The 27,088-nt window shown below is 41.7% G+C and overlaps 1 protein-coding gene across 14 annotated transcripts in view; it reads left to right on the forward strand.

Annotated features, from left to right (window-relative positions):
• Positions 1-27,088, forward strand: part of LOC132382495 (WD repeat-containing protein 72-like) — a 502,802-nt gene that overhangs the window by 75,765 nt on the left and 399,949 nt on the right. For 13 of the 14 annotated variants that reach the window (XM_059952748.1, XM_059952747.1, XM_059952757.1 and 10 more), the window contains exons 12-14: positions 2,177-2,284; positions 9,481-9,701; positions 11,320-11,515. In XM_059952748.1, coding sequence (XP_059808731.1) covers positions 2,177-2,284; positions 9,481-9,701; positions 11,320-11,515 — 525 coding nt within the window. The remainder of the gene's footprint in view (positions 1-2,176; positions 2,285-9,480; positions 9,702-11,319; positions 11,516-27,088) is intronic. The other variant, XM_059952752.1, reaches the window with a different exon arrangement.

A 27,088-nucleotide genomic window follows, 5' to 3' on the forward strand; every position in this document is an offset into this window, starting at 1 on the left:
AAATGTATTCCCTTCTACTTGTCTATGTGGTGGTTGTCCATCATATCTGACATTGACAGGAAACCTGTGTGAGTGAGTTTTTAAAATGGAAAAGCCATTTTCCATCTAGGGCAGTTCCACTCTCTCGACCTTAGAAGTCCGGGTCCAGTGGTATGAACAAGTGTTGCAAACTGGGGTCTTCCTTGGTTGCAGTGGATGACCATGACATCATCTGTGCTTTGTCATGCCCTTTGCTCTCCACGGAGTGTTGCAGAACTACCTGCCCGGCTGTCTGATCTCACCGTGGGTCTCCTCTGTCCAGTCCACTGGAGCTGACCTCATCCGCTAGTACAGGCATGTCCCTGTCTTATTGGGGTATGAGGCCGCTGGCTATCCTCGCCTGGTTGAGCCCACCCATTGAGGCGGTGCACCAGGGTGTGGCTGGTGTTGCGTGCATACAGCTACTTGGTGCCACAGGTGAGAGGTGTGTCCAGTGGGGACCAAAGTTGAGTGAAGTGTCCCAAAATGGACGTGGCAAGTCCCATCACCAGTGGTGCCACCCTCCTGGTTGTCCACTTCACCTAATCTGCTTTGAGCTCTCAATTTTAATACTTGATAACGTGAATTCATTCCCTGCGAGCAGGCAGCTCTTGATTTACTCCAAACACCAACAGGTTGGCAGTAGGCATTGCATTTAACTACAAATACAAGTAACAAAAGAAACTAGTTTTATGTGTCGCAAGATCAAGTGAGATGCAAATAATGAAGAACTGCTACACACAGGTACTCAAACAAAAATGATAAGCAGCAATAAGGAGCATAGGGCCACTAATTTTCAGACCTTATTACAAATTTAGTCCAAACATGGAGCGGTAGAGCTCGAGAGATGTTATAGAACAGAGGAACCTAGCAGTACAAATTCATAGTTTCCTGAAAGTGGTATCACAACAAGGTAGGCTGGTGGAGAAGGCTTTTGGAACTCCAGGGAGGCACTAAGTATAGAATTTGGGACATTATGTTGCATTGTGGGACTGCTTTTGGAATATTGTTTTCATTTTTGGTCACCCTCTTATCAGAAAGAAGCCATTAGGCTGGAAAGAGAGCAGAAACGTTTTGCATAGATGTCACCAGGACTCAAGAGATTGGGTTATGGAGGGAGTTTGGGCAGATAGGGATTTCATTTACTGGAGCATAGGAGATATTACCAAGATGTATAAAATCATAAGGGGAATAGATAGGGTCAGTACACGTGTTCTTTTTCACAGATTTAGGGAATCAAGTCTTTTTTTCCAATATTGGGGACTAATCGTTCAGGGTGAGCGTAGAAGATTTAATAGGAACCTCAGAGTTCATTCCATATACTGGTTCCCTTTTCATCTATAGGGAGCCAGGATATGGAATGAGCTGCCAGAGGAAGTGGTTGGCATAGCTATACAATCAACATTTAAAAGGTACGTGACAGGTATATGTGGAGGAAAGGATTAGTTGGGCGTGGGTCAAACATGGACAAATTGGACTTGTTTAGAAGGGAATCTAGATCAATATGGACAATTTGGGAGAAGAGCCTATTTTTATGTCATATAGCTTAATGATTCGATGCATGTCATGTGAATTCCTGTAGTAACTGCCCTTACACCAATGAGGAATGTAAGATCAAGGAGCCCAAAATGAAAGGAGATAAAAAGGAAAAATCGTAATTTTGTGACAGGAGTCCTACCTAGCATAAAGGACAAATACTTTGATTGTGAATATTGGACATGATCTCAATTTGAACATATTGATGCAAGCGGTCTGGAAAGTAATGCCTTTGACCTGGTTATCTTCCGAAACTATACCAATTACCTTTGCACTCAAGAGAAGACACACTATGTAGCTTCATTTGGAGTTCTTCAGTAATAGAAGCAAACAATGCTAGTTTGCACTGAAAGAAAAATCCAAGGTTAGCCGTCACGTGGCAAGGACACACTTTTATTTAATATTATTGCATCTTCACAGTACACATCCTCAGAGACACAACTGCAAGAATAGCTGAGAGGATTGTACATTTATGCTATGCCATTCTTTATTTCTTCTGCACCATCTATAGCTATAATACTTCACATTTACTGGGTGGGCAGAATTAACCTTTTCTAAGACAGCAGTCCACCCAAATCGTATTGCAATAAATAGCTTGAAAATCCTCTTTCTCCGCCATTAGCTTACTGTGCCAATTGTGCGCACTATTCGTGGGAGACTCCCAAGAAACTCTCCACACTTGGGGCAGCAACTCAGAAGCCCAGGAAGTTCACAATTTGGAAGAACAAAGGTAGCTCCAAATTGCGCACTATCAATCAAATCAAGTCAAGGTTATTATCATTAAACTATATACATGTATATAATGTATGTAACCGTATAATGTATATAGAAACAAGTCAATGTTTCTCCAAACCAGGGTGTAAAGCACAGTAGTACACATAACACACATGACACATGATAACTTATGAAGGTAAGGATAAAATCTACAGATAAATCACGCATTGGCAACAAACTAAAGTGCAGTAATATGAAATATTGTAAAATATGGAACAGATTAACCAGTGACATTTTGAATACGATGTGGCAGGGCGTTCAGAAGCCTGATATGCCTGGGGAAAGAAATTGTTTCTCACCCTGACTATTCTTGTTTTTATGCATCGTAGTCTCCTGCCTGGTGGTAGAAAGTCAAAGAGGATGCTGGATGGATGGGTGGGATCGTTAATAGTACTATGGGCCCTGTGTATACAGAGTGCTCCTGATAAATGTCCCCGATGGATGGGAGAGAGACCCCCATGATCCTCTCATCTGTTCTCATGGTCCTTTGTAGGGACTTTTGGTCCAATGCTTGACCGCTCCCATACCAGATGGAGATGCAACTTGTCATGACAATCTCAATGGTGCTCCTGTAAAACGCAGTTAAGATGTTGGTGGGGGGAGGGGAGCCTTGTTTGCCTCAATCTACTGAGAAGTGGGGGTGATGTTATGCCGCCTTATTCAGGGAGGTGATGATAAGGGACCAGGTGAAGTCATCTGTAATGTGAACTCCCAGGAACTTGGTAAACTTAAGCCTTTCTACAGAGAAGCCATGCATTCACTGGGGCGGGCGGGGGCAGGGGGGGGGGAAATAATTCCTCTGCACTTCTCCTTTGCCTTCTCAATGATCAGGCTTAAATTCTTTGAGCTGGATCCTGCGACACTGTCATGTGTCAGCAGTGTGAACAGCTGTGGGCTGAGCACACATCCTTGGGGAGTACCAGTGCTCAGTGTAATGGGACAAGAGAGGTTGCTGCCCACACGCACCGACTGTGGTCTTACTTTTTAGTATCCAGTTGCAGAGGGAGGTGTTGAGACCCGGCAAGGACAGCTTCCCCACCAGCTTCTGGGGTATGATGGTGTTGAATGCCGAACTGAAGTCTATAAACGGCAGCCTGGCATATGAGACCCCATTTTCCAGGTGGGACAGGACAGGCGGAGAGCAGAGTCTATTGCATTGTCAGTGGATCGGAGAGGGTCCAATGTAGTCAGGAGAAGGGCTTTAATGCACTCCATTTCCAGCCAATCAAAGCATTTCGTAATATTTGATGTTAATGCCACTGGACGATAATCATTTATACAGGATACTGTGGCCACCTTTGGCACTGGAATGACGGTCGCTGCCTCGAAAACCGAGGGGACAGCGGACTGTCCAGAGAGATGTTGACGGTATCCATCAGCATGTTTGTCAGCTGGGCTGTGCAGTCTTTCAGAACCTGACCTGGTATATTATCAGGTCCCACATCTTCGTGTGGGTTGACTTTGGCCAGCATCTTCCTCACCTCAGCTGCCCTGAGAGGAGGGATACCTTCCTCACCAGCATTTTGTTCTGTGCAAACCAGGCATAAAAGGCATTCAGTCTTTTGGGGAGTGAGGATGCCTGGTCTCTGACACACAGAGTAGACTTGTAGTCTGTAATCCTCTGAATTCCCTGCTACAAGTGTCTCGTGCCTCTGGTATCGCAGAAGTGGCTGTAAATTCTCTGAGTATGCTCCCATTTCACCTTCCTGATGGAGCAGGAAATCATAGTTCTTACTTCCCTGAGAGCTGTCGCACCCTCCAACCTAATGGCAGCATCACAATCCCTCATCCTGGCACAGATCTCTGCAGTAAGCCATGGCTTCTAGTTTGCCCTCACCCGGATCATTGGGAATATATCACTTTCCTGTTGAGTTAGAATAAGAACCTTTAAACTGTCCAGTGAATCACATCAGTTGCATCGATTCAAAAAGGTTTATCATCACCTTCTGAAGAGCAATTAGAAAGGGGCAAAAACTGCCAGGCTTATCAGTAGTGCTATATTCCAAGAAAATCCCATTTGGGGCTATGAGGTGTTAACCTAATTCAGCAAAGTTAACAGTGATTCTTTTATCCTTGTCCGTACCATGGGACCTGTTAAATGAATTTTCTTTATGTTGTCAAGAATAAAAGGATTTATGTTTGCAGGGTGCACAAGTTTGTTGCCAGAGGGAGTTATAAAATGGATACTTTGATGCTATTTGTAGCTGGCAAACCATAGTCCTTCACTACAGTTCAAAAATTCTAAAGAATTGTGAATGTTTTAGGACGATCTTTCTGGCATGGCCAGCTGACTGCAACTCTATATGGTCAACTCAAACCCATTGATCTACTGTTGGCAATTGTCATCATTAATCACATTAAGGAAATGGCTCTGCTCCCTGCCATGACCATCTATGGTTACCCTACTCCTATTTTTCTGGTCTTGATACAGAGATGGCCTGATTCATCCAAGTCTTGAGCTATTTAGCTCTTGTAGCAGCAATCTTCAATGAAGGAGTCCTGTCCCCAAAATTCCCACAAAGGTTTTGATGACTGACAAAATCCCATACCCAGCTTTGCTGACTATCAAATCCAAAAGATTTTAAAAAACTTCTCTGCATATCTTGAACATACGGATAAAATTAGAAGCTATTAAGTTGAAGCAAGTTTTTAAAATCTCTTAAAACATATAAATTCTTAAAATTGGATTTTCAGAAGGCCTTTGACAAGGTGGTACACACAAGGCTGTTTAGCAAGCTATAAGCCCATGGTATTTGAGGAAAGATTCTAGCATTGATAAAGCAGTGGCTGATTGGCAGGAGGCAAAGAGTATGAATAAAGGGAGCCTTTTCTGACTGGCTGCTGGTGACCAGTGGTCTTCCACAGAGGTCTGTGTTGGGACCAATTCTTTTTACATTATATGTCAGTGATTTGGATGGTGGAATTGATGGCTTTGTTGAAAAGTTTGCAGATGATATGAAGATATGAGGAAAGGCAGGAAGTTTTGAGGAAGTAGAGAGGCTACAGAGGGACAGACAGATCAGGTCATGCACTTTGGCAGAAGAAATGAAAGAGATGACTATTTTTAAAGTGGAGAGAAAATACAAAAAAACTGAAGTGCAAAAGGACTTGGAAGTCCTTGGAAGGTTAAATTGCAGGTTGAGTTTGCGGTGTGGAAGGCAAATGCAACGTTAGCATTCATTTCAAGAGGACTAGAATATCAAAGCAAGGATGTAATTTTGAAACTTCAAAGCACTAGCAAGGCCTCATTTGGAGTATTGTGATACAGTTTGGGCCCCTTATCTTAGAAAGGATGTACTGAAACTGGACAGGATTCAAAGGAGATTCATGAAAATGATTCCGGGATTAATGGCTTGATGGCTCTGGGCCTGTATTCACTGGAATTCATAGGAATGAGTGGTAACCACATTGAAATCTATCGAATGGTGAAAGGCCTTGATAGAATGGATGTGGAGAGGATATTTCCTATGGTGAGAGAATCTAAGACCAGAGGACACAGCCTCAGAATAGAGGGGCGTCCTTTTAGAATGGAGGTGAGGAGGAAGTTTTTAGCTGGAGAGTGGTAAATCTGTGGAATTCTTTGCCACAGGCAGTTGTGGAGACCAAGTCTTCATTCATATTTAAGGCAGAGGATAACTGATTCTTACGACAAGCCGGAGGAACTCAGTAGGTTGGGCAGCATCCGTGGAAACGAGCAGTCAACTTTTCAGGCCACGACCTTTCATCAGAGTCTCCACTCAAAATGTTGACTGCTCATTTCAACGGATGCTGCCTGACCTGCTGCGTTCCTCCAGCTGGTTGTACGTGTTGCTGTGGCCCCATCATCTGCAGTGTATTTTGTGTTAACTGATTCTTGACTGGTCAGGGAATGAAGGGATATGGGGAGAAAGCAGGAAATTGGGGCTGAGAGGAAAATTGGTTCAGCCATAATGAAATGGCGGAGAAGATCCGATGGGCCAAATAGCCTAATTTTGCTCCTATATCTTATGACGTTATGGTCTTAATAGAAATAAAAAAGCATATTAATCTAAAATAAACTTTCCTTTTCTCTCAAGATGTGGCATTCCACACTGGGATATTTCAAATGCCCTCCTTTTTCCAGAGCATAGCTTCCATTCTGCTGTGGTTGATGGAGCTGACATTTGCATCTTCTCTGTTTCCCATACTTATGCTCTCCATGCACAGAACAAATTTCATGACATATGAGAGTGCTGATAAACCAGGTTCTGATATGGGTTTCTATTGTGGACTAAGAGTGGAAAGGAGGCAGGGAGAGGGGAATCATGGTTGGGAAAAGGGGAGGGGAGGGACTGGGAAGCACCAAAGAGACATTCTGTAATGATCAATAATCCAGTTGCTTGATGTCAAATGACCTTGTCTCAGGGCTGGGTGTGCCTGCACCCACACTACCCCCCCCCCCCACCCCTGACACTCCTCCTCCCACTATTCGTTCCACACCCCTCGCGAGGCACTCCACCCTCACCACTTCCAACATCCTTTGCTCCCACAAGATTTACAAACTCGCTCCCTACTCCATGCTGGCAAATACAGTATTGTGCATTAGTCTTAGGCACCCTAGCTTTTTTATATAGAATATATACACTGGCTATTGTACTTTATATATGCCAAAGACTGCTGCACAGTATTATATATTTTTTGTGTGACTTGCTACCTTATATGTGCTGTAAGTGCCTTACGCTGTTGTTATGGTGTTTCGCACCTTGACCCTGGAGGAACACTGTTTCATTTTGATCATGAGCTTTTTATTCATGGGTATTGATGTATGATTGAATGATAATTAAACTTGAACTTGAATTTGAGCTTTCAACAAGCCAACACCAACTACATCTTCTCCTCCATATCCCTTTAGACCTTCTGCAGGAACAATTCCCCTCTGTGACTCCCTGGTGTGCCTGTTACTTCCCACCTACCTCTCTTTGACCCCCTTGGCACTTTCCCCTGCAGTCACAGCAGGTGCAGCACTTGTCTCTTCCCTCACCACTATCCAGGAGCCTAAGCAGCTGTTCTGGGTGAGGCAATGGTTCGCAAGCATCTCCTCCATCCTTGTCTGCTACACTTGATACTTTCGGCGTTGGTTCCTCTACTCTGGTGATTGTTTCGCCATGCACCCATTCTAGGTCTGCAATGACCATTTTTGTGCTCCTTCCCATTCCCCATCCTTTGGCTTTCTATACTGTCACGTTGAAGGCGCATGCAAACTTGAGGACCAATACCTCATTTTCTGTCAGGTAGTCAACATCCCAATGTTATGAACATTGAGTTTTCAGAACTTATGCCACCCTTTCAACCCCCACCATCTCTCTCTCACACACATGATCTCTCTTTCACACTTTCTCACTCTCCCTCTCTCACACTCTTTCTCACTCTCGCACTCTGTCTCGCTGAAGAATCTCGAGCTGAAACGTCAAACATTTACTCTTTTCCATAGATGCTACCTGGCCTGCCGAGTTCCTCCAGCTTTTTGTGTGTGTTGCTTGGATTTCCAGCATCTGCATATTTTCTCGTGTTTGTGGCTCTGTCTCTGTCTGTCTCACCTTCCAATTTTCCTCCAATTGTCACATTTTTGTCCCCTTTGCCTCAAATCCACCCCCAGGATCCCATCACTCATCTTCATCTCCCTCCCCTCCTGGTTCCACCTACCCACTAAACACACAGTTCACTGACACCCCCCACCCCCCAATTACATCCTGTTCTGGTTCTTGTTCTGGTTCCATATGCCATTCACTTCACCCCTAATTGTTCCCATTCTCAGCTCCTTTACTTATCAGAATCCAGAAATGTTTCTACTTTGTGTTCCTGCTTATCTCCTTCTGGAAGATGTCTCCAAACTTCACACATTCCAAGTGCTACCCCTACCTTGCTCTGTCTGCCTCTCAATATATTTTTCTCACTTTGTCTCCTTCCATCGCTCACACCCCTCCCCTACCTGCCACCACCTGTCTGTCATTTTACACACCTCCTTGGTATACCAATCATCTCCATCTCCTGTCTCACCACTCCCTTCCTCTTCCTTGTGCTGACCATCTCTCCATTTGCCATCCTGATGCAATCCAAAATGTCAATTCATTTCCTTCCACAGATGCTGCTCGGCCCACTGAGTTCCTCCCGTAGAATTCTTGTTACATAATTTTCCATCTTTGCTTCCTTCCCTGCAGTCTTGCAGTTGCTGCTGAAAACACTGGGATCATGGATCCTCAGACCAGCTCCAACAGCTCATTCCACAGTGAAAGGGTTCTGCAATCTCAGCAGAACCACCTGGTAACCACAGCTGGACCCCATTTAGATTCCTGTGTATAGAACTGCCTCTATTTACTAGCAAACCCAGGGTATTATTGGAATTTAAATTTAAACTTGGGAGAAAATGTCTTCTTTGCTCCTTGTAGTTTGGGTATTTTTGATCTTTAACTGCAAAGTAGGGGCCTGGGTTTCAGACCCAATACATTCAGTTATATCATTCCAGGATGGCACAGTGGCAAAGCTGGTGGAGTTTCCTCCCGATAGCTCTATTAACCTGAGTTCAATCCAGTCTCTGGTACTGTCTGTGTGGAGTCTGTAATTTTTCCCTCTGGATTCCTTCAGCTGCTGCAGTTTGTTTCCACATCCAAATGGCGTGTGGGCTTGTAAGTTAAAATGGTCACTATAAATTGCTCTCTTTTGTGTAGGTAAGTTCAATGGTTTAGCCTTTCCATTTAATGTCAGAGAATGTAGACAACCTGAAATTCTTACTCTTCACCAACATGCACAAAACAGAAGAAAACCCACGAAGAATGAATGAGGGAAAAACATTGGAACCCCAAAGCCCCCCTCCCTCTGTCATGCACAAGCAGCAGCAACACATCAACCTTCCCCTCTCCCCCTACCCCAACCTGCCTCAGCAAGAGCACCAGCCCTCCCCCACCCACAATGCAAGCTGTAGCAAAGCCCTCAAAGAGACTATGATTAAAAAAAAAGGTAAATGGTAAACTCTGGGGTGAATTGATGGGAATGTGTAGAGAAATACAGCTGGATCAGTGTATTATTAGTGTAAATGAGCATTTGATGTTCTGCATTGACTCGGCGGGCCAAAGAGCTCGTCTCGTCCTGTATGACCATATCTCCATGACTCCTGCTGAAGAATGTTTGTTCCCTCAGCCTGGTTGCCCCACAGGATTCTGGTCGGACACTGTGGCCGGGTTACCTCCCTCCTCCACCCGCACAGTAAATCCGCAACCTTTGACGCCAGCTGGTTAGCCTCGGGGGACGAGGAGTCGTGCGTGATCTTGTGGAACATGTTCAAAGGAGAGGCTCTGCACAAATTTGTGCTGCATGCAGGCCCAGTTCTGAACCTATCCGTGTGTCCAGAGGAGTGCAGTGTAAGTAATGATAAGATGTATGCAAATGAATGTTCTCCCATTGAGTCCTTAGCTGCATTATGACATATTGGGGTAATAACAAACCATTGATTTAGTGATGAAAAAAATCATGATATTGATGTTGATATAAAGATGTTATGTACTAAACATTTTCATTATTGTACTTAACATTTTAATAGGTTCTAAATGGATGTAATGCATGCAGTAATGGGGTGTTTATAATCATTTCCTAGCTGGATATACTCATAGAAGAGCACATCAATACATTTGCTGGCATGGTGCCTAGTGTAACAAGAGCGGTGTCCCAGTTGGATTCTGCACAGGTTCACCTTTATCCACACAAAGCCCATGACCACTTCCTAATCACCCCACTCTTCCCCTTCTTTTAATCCTCTGCCACCCCTCACCCCTCAGCTTCGCAACCTTCCCAAGCTGAGACAATTACAGATTAATTTTATTATCAGGCATTTCAGTCAGGGCACAGTAGGGGAGCTCTAATTGGCAGCACCTCATCTGGCCCGAGGAAAAGGGAAACAGCAGGCTCCCCGCTACTAATTGTTCTCCAGCTGCCCGTGCTGGATTGTGCATTGTCGGGCCAGGACTGGGGTCAGGCACCCTTATGGTGATGAGAACGTTACAGTCTTCACTGTCACAACTCGCAGGAAGATTCAGCCTCTGAAACACGAGGAACTGGAAGATGACTCAAGGCTATCCCTGGAACCATGGCTAACCTAGGCGGTGATGCTCTTTGACAAAGATGAGCAGTGTAGCCCATTGAGGAGGTGCTTATCCTGCAGGGAATCTCCTTCATTAAAGAGCAATATATCAGAACTGAAACCGGCTTCTCTCCTCTGTGTTATTTTTGATCAAGTTTGTTTGCCTCAATAAATGGACATTGCTGGTGAGCCAAGCATTTATTTTCCATTGCAAATTGCCTCCTAAGTGGCATGCAATGATATTTTTGGGCACAGTTAGGAATCTACCATATTACCCTATTTAGTTTTCCTTCCACAAGGGACTTTAGTAAACCAGAGTACTGTTCATTGCAATCCATTTATTTTGCAGTCATCATGATACAGATACTTACTCTTTATTCCAGAGATATGTCTGGGGCAGCACAGTAGTGTATGGGGCTGTACAGTAGCATAGTGGGTAAGACAATGCTTTACAGTACCAGTGACCTGGGTCCAATTCCCGCCACTGTCTGTAAGGAGTTTGCACATTCTCCCATAGCTGCATGGCTTTCCCCTGAGTGCTTTGGTTTCCTCCCACCATCCAAAGATGTACTGGTTAGTAGGTTACTTGGTCATTGTAAATTGTCCTGTGATTAAGTTAAGATGAAATCAGGGGATTCCTGGGTGGCAAAAGGGCCTGATCAGATTGATCAATGAATCAATCAATAAATAAATAAATAAGTGTATACGTAGATAATTGAATTTAAATCTCTCCATCTTTTGTGCTTTTGTGCATCAGTGGTTGAGGTAACTTAACAGTAACCAACTATTCTCTGTCCAAATAATGCACAATATAATCACATGGTTTGTGTATGTGAAGTAAGATTGTTTGCTGAGTTGCCTTTAGCGAAGAACTAAACATGCCACCCATTTTCCTCCATCAGCCTGAGATGCGCCAGACTATCTGCTGTGTAGCAAATGATAACTCCGTAGCATTGCTGAGCCTTCAGTGTCGAGCTTGCCTGATGCATGCAAGGAAGCATCTCTCCCCTGTGAGCCTAATAAAATGGCGCCCAGCAGAAGACCTCCTGATCGTCGGATGCAAAGATGGAGCAGTTTATGTCTGGGACATTGAGACGGGTATGCAAATAACTCCCATAACTTACACACTTTGCAAAATCTCTCATTGAATATTTATTTATGATTGATTATTAATTTCCTGTGCATTTTCCAGCTGGGTAATACACAGTGGGCTACTGACATTTATTTGGAGTTGGCAGTGTTGGTATTGCCCTGCAGAGAAAACTAATGCTGGCTGTCTTTTCCCAAATGTACATTGATATTCCTATCCTAAGCCAGAGACCCTCGATTGTTGTTTAACAGCAACAATTTGAATTTATATGGCATCTCTTAAGTTGTAAAACATTCCAAATGTCCTTCATGGGAACACCAGTAAAAACCTTTTGACATTGAGCCACATGCTTAGATATTAGGATGCGTTGATCGATGGCTTGGTGCAATAAATTTTACAATCATCTTAAAGGAGGGGAAGTGATAACAAGGTGAAGAGGGTTAAAGAGGGAATTCCAGGGCTTAGGACCAAAGCTTCTAAAGATGATGCTGCTTGTGATGCAGCCATGGAAAAACACAGATGTGGAAGCAGCCAGAAATGGAGGAGGGCAGAAGTCTCAAAGGATTATAGGCCTGGAGGAGGTACATAGCAATGGAACTGATGAGCCCATTGGGAGTTTGATGAAACAAAGCTGAGGATTTTTAAATCACAGTATTTCACCATACTTCAGTTTAAAGCTAGCTCATTTGAAGACTCACTTTTTTCTTATCATTGTTAGACTGGTATAGTTGCAGGTCATAGCACACACTGTACTGACATATAGCTAATTCCTTCTGTGCCTGACTGCAATGATATTATGTGAAGCATTGGCATGGTGCGAGCATAAAGATGCATAAAAATCACTGTCTAAGCTGATCTCTATAGAAATGGCCACTTTTTTTGTATTTGGAATTGTGAGTGGCAGTTGAACTCTTACAGTGCTCTCAGAGGGCAGATAAGATTCAAGTGAAACAGTTTGGGAAGAGAGATACAACCAGATTTTCATTTGCTTATAATGTGCATCAAATGTATAGTCAAGACTCCATGATACAGTTTGAAGTAGAAGAGAAATCACTTCCAGTGTTCTGGATGATATTCTATCCCCAGCCAAAGCCAATTCTCTGCCCATTCAAAATGTGTAAGGTTATTTAGCAGAATTTGCATTTTTCAAGCGTGTGCAACATTGACAAATGATCTCTTTAATACAACTTCATGAATCTTTTTTCTGCAATGTTAATTTTAGTTTTCAAACTATTCCAAAGCATATTGCACCAATAAATTTTTCAGATTAAGCAAAGAAAAATAAATATATTTTTATAGTATGAAAGGTATGATTATTGCCAGAACTTTTTACTATTTTAAGTCTAAATTTTTACTATTTAGATTGATTTATTAAATCCATATCAAGTATTCTTTGTGATGTGATTGGCCCAGAACATGCAAGTGCAGTGATGACAAATGCTTCAAATTTCCCACTTTTACCTGGGAAAACAACTGCGTAGTTAACAGCCAGAATTGTGTTTAGTAAATCTCTGCTCTTCCACAAGGTGCAATGTTATACTCTTCACCAACTTAATTTTTGGCTTTAGTGAGCTGATTAGAATTTCAGATGTCTATGAAGGATGCTCATTTTAAGGTCTGCTAAACACAAAGAGGAACCAAGGAAATTGGGGTATATGAGAATCATGCAAGGAAGTGGATTGGAAGTGGGGGATCGGATATGATCTCACTCAATTGTTGTCCGGTTTCGCCAGGAGGCCATGCGGCCAACTCCTAATACTGTTTAGTATTGTAATGCATTGTTGCATGAGGTTTAAGTGAGATTTGAATGGTGAATGGAGCTCTGATTTTTGCTTAGCAACCTCTTTGGCACCTTCAGTCTATCTCTGTAGCAGGATTCCAGATGATCGCCACAATTCTTGGCCATAATATTGCTATCTACTCATCTCAGTTCATGGGGTTATCCATGAGAAATGCACATGCCAATACTATGACAACAGTTACATTGTTGAAGGTGCTTCACTCTACAAGTGATCCAAGATGGCGGTGCGACGCAGCTTGCAGCAGCCACTCTGGAACTGATTATCTGTTATTTGTGAAGTGGGGTGCTGTGTGCAATCATAATCGATTGAAAATGGACGTGGAAGCACGGAGTAACATCTGGAAATTCCAGGAAGACCTCCTTCATTGCTGCTGTGATGTCCGAGACTCTGCTGGGAAGTACAGGCCCCCAGTCCTCAGGCTCGCCTTACCGATGGCCATTGGCGGGGCCATCTTAATACGCTCAGCAGAGGATGGTGCTCGGAGAAGCTGTGCCGGAGGGGATGGTCGTCGTCGGCTCGGAAGTTCGACAGACTCGGGTCGCTTTTGGTGTGTGCTGCGTCTGCAAGGCTGGTTTTGACGGAGCTTCCATTGTGTGCTGCGTCTGCGAGGCTGAGTCGGGTGGCGCCTTGGAAGTCCATAGCGGGGGTACTCCCTTCTGCCGCCGGTGTGGGATGGCGAGTCTGTCGGAACCCTGGGGACTTGTGGAAACTGTGTGGTTATTTCTTTTGAACTTACAGTCCTTTAACATCTTAGACTATTTTTACTGTGCCCATAGTCTGTTTTTTAATCAATTATGCTATTGTTTGCACTGTTGTAACTATGTGGTTTTGTGCAGGTCTTGTAGCTTTAGTTTTTGGTCTTGTTTGTCTGGTGGATTTGGAGTTCCTTTCCGGGGAATGCACTAAGACGGTAGCGCGATATTAATACGCAGCAGCCACTCCGGATTCTGGATTGGGGATTGCCAAACATTATGTGGATTTTCTGGTGTAGTTTGTTTTGTCATATGCTTTTGTGATATCATTCTGGGGGAACGTTGTCTCATTTTTAAACTGCATTGCATTTGTGGTTTCTAAATGACAATAAACTGAATCTGAATCTGAAGTTGTGAGGAACAAACCACTTTACCAACTTTTCAGAAAAATCCCTCATGAAAATTATATTAAGATATTGCATTAGTCTATTTAAAAGTCAATTTTACATAGTCCTGTTCTGCGATGTTGCCCTTTTAGGATCAAATTATATATTTCTATGTCCAAAATTACTGTATGCATAACATTGCTGTCATTATAAAATAGTATATACCTTCATGAAGGAATGTTTTTCCTTTCACTCACTCATACCAAAGCTGATTGTGTGCTAAATGTGTTCCACTATTGGCCTTTTGCTATTGAAATAGAAAAAAAACTAGCAGACCCTAATCTGTCTGGCTTGACACCTTTTCCCTCAACTCTCACTTGAGTCTTTCTTCAGTGCTGTCCATTTATGTGTTGGTCTTTTTGTTCATCACTAACAGTTGGTATATCTATCACCATCACTGATACTGCCCTCACCCACATCTCCTCCATCCTTTCTTTCCAGTGTCTTAACAGGGATTGAGTTCCTCTTGTCCTCACCAATTACCCCATGAGCCTCTGTATCCAACACATCATACTCTGCAACATTCACCATCTTCAATGGGATCATATATCTTCCCCAAGCAATGCCAATTCTCTGCCCATTCAGAATGTGAAAGAATTCTGAACAGAATTTGTAATTTCCAAGCATGTGCAGCTTTGACAAATGACAAATATGTCTATGTGATCTCTTAATACAACTTCATGAATCTTTTTTTCCATTCTGCAATAACATTTATTTTATTTTTCCTAACTATTCCAAAGCATATTTCTCCAAGAAAAATTTTCAGATTAAACAAAGAGAAGTATGTTTTTATATTGCATGAAAGGTATGATTATTACCAGAGATAGCTACTATTTAGAATGATTTATTTAAAGGAACCTAGTGTTTCTATTGTTATGAAATCCCGTAACTGGATCACTTACCAGCAAAGATAGAGAGGTCCGTTGAAGTCTGATGGTACTATTTTTGAAAGTCTTTATTTATGATAGGGGCACAAAAATAAGATTAATACAAACATTCAGATAATATACGTAGTCTCTACTCAATCTAAAGCGCAGGTCTAATAATAACCATCAATAAGAAACAGCTCGATCGTTTGTCTAGGGGATAATATATTGTCCGATGGAAATATAAAAGTCACTCAGTTCCTGCAGGCCTCAGCCTTTTGGGGGGGGGGGGGGAGGGGAGACCGCTGGGTTTTCACTTGTTGGAGGGAGAGAGAGATTGGTGAGAAAAGAAACTTGCCCGGGTCTTTATGAAGCAAATCCGTTGAATCAGGGGTGCGGGCTTCCCCGTTGTTAGCTAAAGGCGGTTTTCTGTGATTCCAGGCACGGAATCCAGCGCACGTGGCTTCCTTCAGATGGCTTCCTGCTACTACGGGATTGTTAGCATTTCTTCTGGTGCGTCTGAAGGGGGTGTTCCCCCAGACCCTCTTTTATACTCCCTCACGGGGTCTCAGATGCCAATCAGGTTGGGATGATGCAATCTCTCTCTCAACCAGCCTACTTTGCCCGAGGCTTGCAAGTAGCATAGTTCCCAATCCACAAACGTGGTCTCCAGGAGGCAATGGTCAATGTCGCATTATTTTGCTTTGCAGTGGAATGTCTCCCTCTCCCATTTCCTGGGTCAACTGACCCCCCCTCAACTAGTGCTCTTGCGATTCGCACAAAGGAGGGGGCTCCCCCACCCCTTCGGCCCCTCAGAGCTGTGGTGCATTCATAACACTATGAAATATGTTCCTACCACTGTCTGTAAGGAGTTTGTATGCTCTCCCCATGACAGCAGGGGCTTACTCTGGTTTTCTCCCACAGTCCAAAAGCGTACTGGTTGATAGATTTATTGGTCATTGTAAATTGTCTCATGATTAGGCGAGGGTGGTGTGACTCAATGAGCTTGAAAGGCATACTCCATGCTGTATCTCAATCAACGAACTATAAATATATGTAAACTTTAGAAATATTTTAGTGTAGGATTGTCTGGTGACATATCAGTTTCTTCTGAATCTAAAAAAATTCTGAAAAGTTTTCTGAGGGAAGAACTTGGGACAATTGGAAGCCAGATGCTGGAAATCTGAAATAAAAACATAAAATGTTGTTAACACTGACCAGGTCAGGTATTACTTGTAGAAAGAGAAACAAAGTTAATGCCTCAGGGCAGAAATCCTTTGACAGAATTGGGATAGAAAGATAAAATACATTTTAAGTTGCATAGGGAGTGGCAGGACAACTGGATAGGATAAAAGAACTATCTATGAGAGAATGAGACCAGGGCATATAGTTTAATTAGAGAATGATAATGCTTTATTGTTTCTTTGTACTGGTGGTGAGGGGGTGACCTGCAATTCGTGCTGGAATAAAGGAGAGATGCGTACAGAATCAAAGATAAATGGTGTGTGATTAAATCATCTGTGTTTTCATTCATTTTAATATAATTTATTTATGCATGGTTTGTGCCATCACTTGTGAGACCAGTTTTATTCTTCCCCCTCACTAATCACCTTCCCGCACATATCCCTACAGGTGTGAGAAATGCTACACCTGCCCATTCACCTCCTTCCTCACCTCCAATCAGGGCCCCAAACAGTCCCTCTAGGGGAATCAACATTTCTCCTAAGGGGTCTGTTGGGCTCATCTGTTGTATCTGGTGCTCCTGATGTGGCCTCCTCTACACTTGTGAGACCCAACGTAAATTGCAGGACTGCTTTGACAAGCACCTTTGCTCCATCCATCAAAACTGGAATTCCCAGTGGCCAAACGTTTTAATTGCTAGCCCTCTCTGCTAGAGACAGAGCTTGCTGTGTGGCAATAGCTTGCTCTCCATATTGTACACTCATGCTTGGGGAAGCTAGCATGCAATGTCCATGGTCAACCCTCACTGATGGAGGCCTCAATTCAACCTGACTACGATACAGAATAGAATGGCAGGATGATTAGAGTAGAACAATATAAAACATGTGGGCCATAGCTCAAAAGCAGAGAACTACTACGGTCACTGTATTATAGGAAAGGGTGTTAATCACAGAGAGGGTGCAAGGAAAAAGTACGCGGACCTTTCTAATACTGGAGATGTTTAGTCATGAGATGTAACTGGTGAGACCAGTGAAGGATGCTGAGTGTGGGGATTTAATTTTGTTATAAAATTATGAGCAGTATAAATTGGGTGAACAGAGAGAAAGTATTTCCTATAGTAGGGAAGTCAATAACAAAAATTTACTTGTAAATGAGTTGAAGGATTAGAGAGAGATTAAAAAAACATTTATTCAACCGAAGTGTGGTAGAATGCATTGCTTGAAAGATTGTTGGGGGAAGAACTCTTGATTTATGAAGTGCCTGGATGAGCTTTTGATGTGCTGTAAAATGAATTTGCCTCAACACTATCCTTTTAGCTAACAAAAACATGAAGGCTGAATGGCCTCCTTAAGAGCAGTAATTTTCTATTATTGCATTCAATGAGTGAATTGTAGTATTGTTCATGTGACTGACGCATTTAAATTTCCTTTCATGTGTTAAAATTAAAAAAAAATTCCCAACTCATCTTCCAATTGAACGTCTATATGAAGCCAGGAGCAAAAATTTCTCAAGCTTCTTGGACAGGCAATAACAATCTGCCAAATAAAGATTTTAATATATTGGAGCTGTGCACTCGTCAGGATACAAAATGTTTTATGGACCAGATTAGCTGTACTCCATTGCTTTTCAAGGAGAAATAGTTCAATCTGTAGCTGCGAAAAAAAAAATCTGGTTGTTTTGTAGCTCTAAGCACCACCTAGTGAAATATTTTATTTACTGCCTTTAAAACAAAGGTTTGTGCTATTTCATGAGAGTTTGTTTACAGAAGGTTTCTGCAATGCTGAACATTCCCAGAAAAGAATGTAGTATTGATGCTGCCACCAGGCTGCATAGCCTCTGGTTACCGTTGTAATAATTCTGTGATTATATCTCTGAACTTTGTAATAAATTGTATTTCAGTGGAGCCTTTATTCTAGGTAAAAGATCAGAAGTGCCTTCATGTCAAGTTTTAACACCAACTCAAGTAGAAAGATATTAAGGCATTATTATCTGATATGGTCATAGAGATGGCGTCTTGGAGGAAGAGAGATAGACAAGTGAAGAAGTTTTAGGAGGGAATTCCATGCTTAGATCTGGGCAGGTGAAGTCATGGCCTCCAATGAAGGTATGTTCAGCATTGGTGATAACTAGGAAGGAAGGATTGGCCCTATTAAACAGGAAAAGAAACTGTAAGATTTGTCCACAGTTTGTTGTGAATGGAAGGTGGTTCTGAAATCATGAAATGATTGAATCTGTAGATGGGGGTGTTAATGTCATCTTGTAGAACCCTTTGAAAATATAGTAAAAGTTCCATCTCAGCTTACCTGAAACTTTAAATGACATCTCAGCTAATTCTTCAATGTAAGCAGAGAATTAAGCAGAGATTGAAATGTACATTTATATACGGAAGAAAATGCAACGTCCTATCTTATAGTTATCACATTGTGCATTTTTCTCCCACTTCACGAGTCTTTGCATTGAATATTGTTCACCAGTACTAGTTTGGAATAGTCACTGCAGGGAATACAGATAAACATGCCTCTTGGTTGGGTGTCTTACCTTTTTTTTTAAACCAATAAGGTGGAAACAGCACCCCACAAGATAAAAGATCTAATCATTGAAATTTGTATCCTCCTTGGTCATCACTCTATCCCACAAACCACTTCTAAATCCCGCCTTCCTTCCACCATTCTCATTGTTTTAGAACAGATGAATCGACTTAATACTCAATCACTGCCCAATGATTCTCTTCATACCTTGTCTTGTCCCCTCCTTGGAGGCTATACTCTAAAAGTCCCTCAACACCAGCTCCATAGCAAAGTAAGCCCAGCAATGTCTCTACTTTCTGCAAAGGATGGGGAAAGTCCATCTCCCATATCCCATCCTCACCACATTCTACAGGGGCTGTATTGAGAACATCCTGAGCAGCTGCATGACTGCCTGGTTCGGAAATTGCACCATCTCAGATCGCAAGACCCTGCAGCGGATAGTGATGTCAGCTGAGAAGATCATCGGGGTCTCTCTTCCCGCCATCACGGACATTTACACCACATGCTGCATCCGCAAAGCAAACAGCATTATGAAGGACCCCATGCACCCCTCATACAATCTCTTCTCCCTCTTGCTGTCTGGGGGAAGGCTCCGAAGCATTCGAGCTCTCACGACTAGACTATGTAACAGTTTCTTCACCCAAGCTATCAGACTCCTCAATACCCAGAGTCTGGACTGACACCTTACTGCCCTTTTGTCCTGTTTATTGTAATGCCTGCACTGTCTTGTGCACTTTATGCAGTCCTGTGTAGGTCTGTACTCTAGTGTAGTTATATCTGTGTTGTTTTTTACATAATTCAATCTAGATTTTGTACTGTGTCATGTAACACCATGGTCCTAAAAAACATTGTCTCATTTTTACTATGTACTGTACCAGCAGTTATGGTCAAAATGACAATAAAAGCGACTTGACTTGGGAAACTGTCTCATGACCTCTTTTATATTAACCTTACCCAAATGCATTCCCTACCCATTACCTCATGCTATCTTTTCCTATTGACCACCTCAATATTCTTACTTGTTATCCTCATCAGTCATCTATGTGGTCATTCTCCTACCCACACCCTGACTACTAAAATGTCATGGTCACTGGCATTACTACCCATCTGTCCATCAATTTCCTTCTTACTACTTTGTCACTTGCTGAATTTCCTCCCCTGTTTCAACTCCTCCTTCCCCTTTCTTCATTCCTTTTCCTTTCTTCCTTTCTCTCTACTTTTCATTCTCCTCTCTACCCATCTGCCCTTTTTACCAACACGTCCAAACAAGCTGGATGAACTCAGCAGTTCAGGCAGCATCCGTTGAAATGAGCAGTCAACGTTTCGGGCCGAGACCCTTGACTGCTCGTTTCAACGGAAGCTGCCCGACCTGCTGAGTTCATCCAGCTTGTTTGTACATGTTGATTTGACCCCAGCATCTGCAGTGTACTTTGTGTTTGCCCTTTTTTTTCATCTTTCTGGGTCACCTCCCTATTGCCTTTCTCTTTTCATCTTCCCTCCACCTCACTCTTCCTTCTCCTCAAGCCCTTTCTTTCCCTCTCACTACTAATTTTCTTAATAGATTATTCAAAATAATATGACAGCAATCACTAAGAGTGGCCTTGTAGATGCTTTTAGTGACCCTAGGAACCTATCGCTATTTGCTCCTTGCCTCTGAGATTGGAATCGGTAATAAAATTTCGGACATAATATCTTTAGGATTAGTTACTGATTGATATGGAAGCAAATGATGTATGGGTGATTGAAAACTAATTTAGTATTTAATCACTCAATTTCAACTGTAATTTATGAATTTGTGTAGAATTTCATTCCCTGCCTGCAGGTTTCCCTCTCCATTGCCTAATAATTCAGGTTCTGTGGTTTATGATTCAAGAAAGAGTTAAGTAGCAAGGGTACATTGAATTGACTTTGACAATTATGACACCATTAGCTATCTTGACTTGTCTAAGTGAAGGATGTGCTTTTGAATCTGTTTAAATTCATGCTGATATTGCTTGCATTGGTGAAGGTAATACATGGTGGTATATTGTTCCTTAGATTTGCTTCTGTGCCATGATATTTATCCTCCAAGGTCCAGCTTGGAACCTTTGGAGTCCTTAGTCCTATGACACAATTATTTCATTTCTCCAAGTTAGGGGACATTAAGCCTCACCTCATCTGTCAATAACTTTAACAACGAGCAAACACAAATATTTTTTATACAGTTGCCCTGTCAATAACAGTGATAATCCAGGAGCTTTTTACAATAATGTTCAATTTGTCTGAAGAAATTTAAGGAGCTGTTTGTCTCTTCTCAGATGCTGACTGAACAGCTGAGTGTTTCCAACATTTTCTGTTGCATTGTTCACATTTCTATCATTCACATTCTGCTGTATCTGAATTAAAATAACTTTTGCTGTGCCTTGCATGGTGGCATTCTGTCACTGAAAATATTTGTTTCTTATGCACCTAACAATAATGAATGTAATCAAATAAAAAACAATTTGTTGGCTGTGAATTTCTTTCTAAAATGATATAATTACAAGATACTACATAAATACTACATATTTTGGTTCCCCATTACCCTACAAATTTTACATTGTCTAACGGACATCTCAAACATAAATAGAGTTCAAATTTCAAAACTCTGTGTCCTTGATAAATAACTTGACTACATTAGTTACCTTTCTAGACCTGAGACAATTGGGGCTAATTAGATGGTGGGAGTGCAATGATGCATACCTGACTGCACCAGCTTCAAGTGTTTAAGCGCTCGAACTCTCCGGAATATGGCTCGCTGGCACGGTCTCTTTTAAGTTTCAGGCAGCTCCACTAATTAGCAGCCATACTTTGGTGCCAGGATTTTAATACTTAAAGAGTACCTGGACTGAAGTTTGTTGCTCAATTGTCAGCTCTACTCTGCGTCTAGTTTAGAATCCTGTCCTCATTTCAGTTTCATATCGTGTCTCAATTCCAGTCTCTGATACTCCAGCACTTGGGGTCCCAGCCTCCCTCGCCTAGGTCATTTGTCACGGGGAGATTCCCCACTTTGCCAAACTGAGAAAGTGCATAACAAATGTGCTGAGCGATCAGTAAAGTAAGCAAGTTTCCACACTGTTAATCCTGGTGTCGGACCTACAGCCTCTCCATATGCTGTTCTGGTGAGCTTTCCATCTGAAGCTCATTTATACTGTCAGACCTTGACTGAATGGGTGCGAAGGGGTAAGTAGTGTACGTGTATAAGGTGATCATGTTCAGCAGCCCTTATGATTTATGAAAGGGATCAGGAAGGTGGAAATTATTGCAGCAAATGATGATATACTTTTTGTTAGTCACACTCTAGCCATATTGGTTAACTCCTTTTCTTTTGTTCTTGGCCACTGGTTTAGCAAATGCAGTTTAAATTAAGATGTCGAGGAAAAATGCCTCAGGAAGGGACCAGGTACAGCACTGCTCAGTGCATTAGCTGCTAGATCTAATCAATAAAAGTGTCAAGCCTAAATGTTACACAAGGTCACACTAAGCCTAAGTGAGGTCTATGAAGGAATGAATCTGCCCTCTCTTCTGATCGTTAGTTTAGCCGTATGACAAGCATTCGAGGTCAGTGCACTGTAATACTCTGTTATAATTTAGTGCATATGTCAATGCATTTTGGACTTCTCTAACTTTCATTACTTTGGGATTTGATACAGGGGTTTGGGCATTAATACCGATTCCTCATTCCGATCACAAAGTGCTGTTTTAGAACGAGGATAGCCTGCCAGTACAGAAAAGTGTTTAATATATAAAAATTATATATAGTTTAGCCTTCCACCTCGTTAAAGCTTCTTTTATCACCACTTTGGCTCATGTTCTCAGAAAGTCTGCGGTGTCTTCAATTCACCCTGATTTTTGGAAATGGAGTAGAAGGCCTAACCTTGATTATGATGTGTACTGAGTGCTACTGACCAGGGTTACTTTTCTGGGCAATGATCTTTTATTTATCCAGTCCCCACTGAGGGATCCTGACAATCACAGTGGTAATTAGGAAAGTTGTTTCTCTCAATTAGGAATATTGAAGATGTGAACTGGCACAATTCACCATGGCAGTGTGAATAATTGGTCATTCAGACTGAAAAGGGAAGTGTGCGGTGAAGTGCAATGCCTCAGTGTGATGAACAGGTAAAGCTGTCCCAAGAAAGAGTTTTGGAGGAATTTCCTCATTAGCTCAGAATTTGAACTTCACACACCTGATATTAGTTGTCTCCTGGTCTAATTTGGCATCTTTTTACCACTGAGCTGGATGAATTCAAGCAAAAGCTGGATTTCTTCTGTATTTAAGTGAAGTGAAGGAATAATACACAATGATGTTGCAGTTGCTATTTTTCCAAGGTAAATGTTAAATAGAGATATATGTCAATGACTTGGATGATGGAATTGATGGATTTGCGGCAATGTTTGCAGATGATATGAAGATAGGTGGAGGAGCAGGTAGTTCTGAGGAAGCAGAGAGGCTACAGAAGGACTTAGATTAGGGGAATGGGCAAAGAAGTGGCAAATTGAATACAGTGTTGAGAAGTGTATGGTCATGCACTTTAGTAGAAGAAATAAAAGGGTAGACTATTTTTCAAATAGAGAGAAAATTCAAATATCTGATGTGCAAAGAGACTAGGGAGTCCTTGTGCAGGATTGACAAAAGGTTAATTTTCAGGTTGAGTGAGTGGTGAGGAAGCAAATGCAATGTTAGCATTCATTTCCAGAGGAATATAATATAAAAGCAAGGATGTAATATTGAGGCACCAGTGAGGCCTCATTTGGAGTATTGTGAGCAGTTTTGGGCCCCTTATCTATGACATTGGAGAGGGTTCAAAGGAGTTTCACAAAAATCATTCCAGGATGGAAAACCTTGTCATATGAAGAGCTCTGGGCCTGTACTCACTGGAATTCAGAAGAATGAGGGGTGACCTCATTGAAACTTATCGAATGTTGAAAGGCCTCAATTGACTGAATGTGGAGAGGATGTTTCCTGTGGTGGGGTATCTCAGACTAGAGGACACGGCCTCAGAATAGAAGAGCATCCTTTTAGAATGGAGATGAGGAGGAATTTCTTTAGCCAGAGAGTGGTAAATCTGTGAATTTGTTGCTACAGGCAGCTGTGGAAACCAAGTCATTGGGCAGAGGTTGATAGATTCTTGATTAGTCAGGGCATGAAGGGATATGTGGAGTAGCAGGAGATTGGGGCTGAGAGGGAAAATGAATCAGTGGAACTGACTCGATGGGCCAAATGGCCTAATTCTGGTCCAATATCTTATGGTCTTATACTTTGATTGTTCTTTCAGTTACTGAAGTGGGAGATATTGATGGACAGCACTCATACTGATTTCAGTCCTGTTCATTCTATCCATATAATGTCAAATGTAGCATAGTTATGTGCAAACTCTACCAGTCACTCTGCTGTAGCCTCAACGTAATGACAACAAATATTTCATATGATGTAAGAGGAAGCCATTTTTGCTCATTGGGTCTATGCCAGCTCACTAATTTTCCCTATTATCTATTCTCCCCATATTCCAATCAATCTCCTCCAAGTCTCCACTCCTCTGCACACAAGGAGAAGTTTATATGGCCAATTAATCTACACACATCTTTGGAGTGTAGGAAGAAGCTGATATCCCTCAGAGAAACTCTGGTATAATTCTCTAATTTCAATATTCTGATGAATATGGTTCCCTTTTGGCAGTATGAGTATACAAGCTATTTTTTGTTCTAGTTGCTGCAGATTGAACAATTATTTTCTCCAGACAAACCAGTCTACAAATTATGATTTGACAAACTATAAAGCAACCTTCCAAGTCAATGAGGAAATCAGGCCTGATTATTGATGGGAAGCAATTTTTATTCAATATGCTTGTATACTTGAACTCAGCGAAAGAGTAGGAATGCTCCTGTCTAATTTGTTCAGTCTCTTCAACTGGGAAACTGTTAGCATAGCTGCTACCTGCTATAACAAAAATACTTAAAGAATTTGTTTCCTTTAAGTGTAAATACTGATGAGTGAGATGGCTTTCTATTGCAACACAGACAATTGATAATTTAGAGTGAATTACAATGACATTGTATAAAAAACAAAGTTGTTATGCTGTAATTGTGTGTCATGAGAGACTTATAAAGGAATGAAAATAATTTGCTTGGTTATTGAACCTCATGCTACTTATATTACCTATCTGCCTGGCCCATTTGGGACTGAATGAGATTAATTTAAGCTTAGAATGGTTACAGCATAAAATGATAGAAGAAGGCCATTCATCCTGTTGAGTAGTTACTGGCTTGTTACACTCCCCCTCTTGCAAATTCTTTCCTTTTTGAATCAAGGGCCACAAGGATGGGGTACAAGAGGGTCAGTGTTGCTACATTTCAAAAGAACTGTTAAGCCTAGTGCTTTTTCCCCTGGCTCAGTGGATGTTAATAACAAGTGAGAGATCACTTCCTCCAACACTCCCTGAAGCTGATGAACCAATCATACTTCTCTTTGCCAGCTGACTGCAGAAAAAAAACATAATTGCTCTTCGAGATAATTTGTTGTGAAGCACTTGAGATGTTTTTGATAGATGCAATAAGATAGAATATCAATGCAAGTTTTTCTTTTTATATCATTTATTGGCTATATAACACAGAAATCGAAACATGTAGCATATAAACACATAATTCTACTTTCTTGGTACATGCGAAGGAGATTAACAGAAGCTGGTGACTGATTGACCAGACGAATGCCAGTTTCTTTTCATTTAACAACATTGAGATTGACAAAATTAAGGATTTTCATTTCACACCATTGCTTGCAAATGAATATATCCACATGTCTCTTCACATTTTTCTGAGTTTGAAGCAATGAAATAGTAAATATCTAATATATTTTTATTGAATGAATAACGTTTCAAAATTTGATCTGGTTTTCTTTTCTAACCCTGACCTAAAGCTTAACAGAGGAACGATGAAGAAGATGTTCACCTAAAACTGAAATCCTTTAAATCAGGGGTTCCCAAAATTTTTTATTGTGTGGACTGTTACCCTTAGGGCTGGACCCTAGCTGGGAACTTATGCCTTAAAATGAGATGCAATTTGTGTATTTTTTAATGCTAGATAGTGGAATTAATTTGATGTGTGGGGCACTATTGTTATTATTGATATTGTTTGCATATCGTCTCATGCACAAGATACAGCAAAGCTGATTGTGCAAGCTCTTCATACAGATCAAATCATTACACACCATATTGAAGAAAGTCAAGCAATTACAATAGAAGTCATGAACAGATCTGATGGTCATATTTCTAGAGCATTGACTCAGGGATGTCACTATAGCAGCAAGATAATTTATATTTAATCAGTTGTAAAAATGTCACTCCTTTAGCAAAGTCAAAGTCCTGACATCAGGCCGGTGCTTATGCTGGTTTCTGTGGCGTGAAGCGACTGAGACTATGAGACTCCACCCCCCCCCTCCCCCAGATAGAATGCTAGTCTATCACGAGGTTAACCCCCAGCATTTGCTGGTACCCATTTTTCAGCTGGGTAGACTGGAGCATTGGGCCTTGCTCAAGGACACACATGCTGCCTTGGCTGGGCTTGAACTCACGACCTTCAGGTTGCTAGTCGAACACCCTAAGCATGCACCACAGCAGTAGCAAAGAAAACTACAAGGTTATTACAGAAGTGGACTAAAGATATATTCTATTTGAACCCAGAGTGTGTGACTCCAGACTCACTAATGTAGCTGATGCAACTGCCTGGAAAAAGAAAACTGCAGATGCAATTGGAAGTCCAATTTGATAAATAGAAAATACTCAAAACACACAGCTGGTCAGACAGCATCTATGGAAAGAGAAACTGTTCTAATGAAGGGACTTCAGCCTGAATTTTACACATGTCTTGCTTACACAGGTACTACCTGTCTTGTTGAGTGTTTCCAGCATTTTCTTATTTAAGCTACTCCATAATTTAGGGGCAATTAGGGACAGATTATAAATACTGGCATGTCACATTATGTGGATAAAGAAAGAAAAGCTTCAATACAGGATACTGCCTGACTTGTTCCAAGCATCATGTCTATCCT

Source organism: Hypanus sabinus, chromosome 28 (genome assembly GCF_030144855.1).
Source record: "Hypanus sabinus isolate sHypSab1 chromosome 28, sHypSab1.hap1, whole genome shotgun sequence".
Classification (NCBI taxonomy): domain Eukaryota; kingdom Metazoa; phylum Chordata; class Chondrichthyes; order Myliobatiformes; family Dasyatidae; genus Hypanus; species Hypanus sabinus.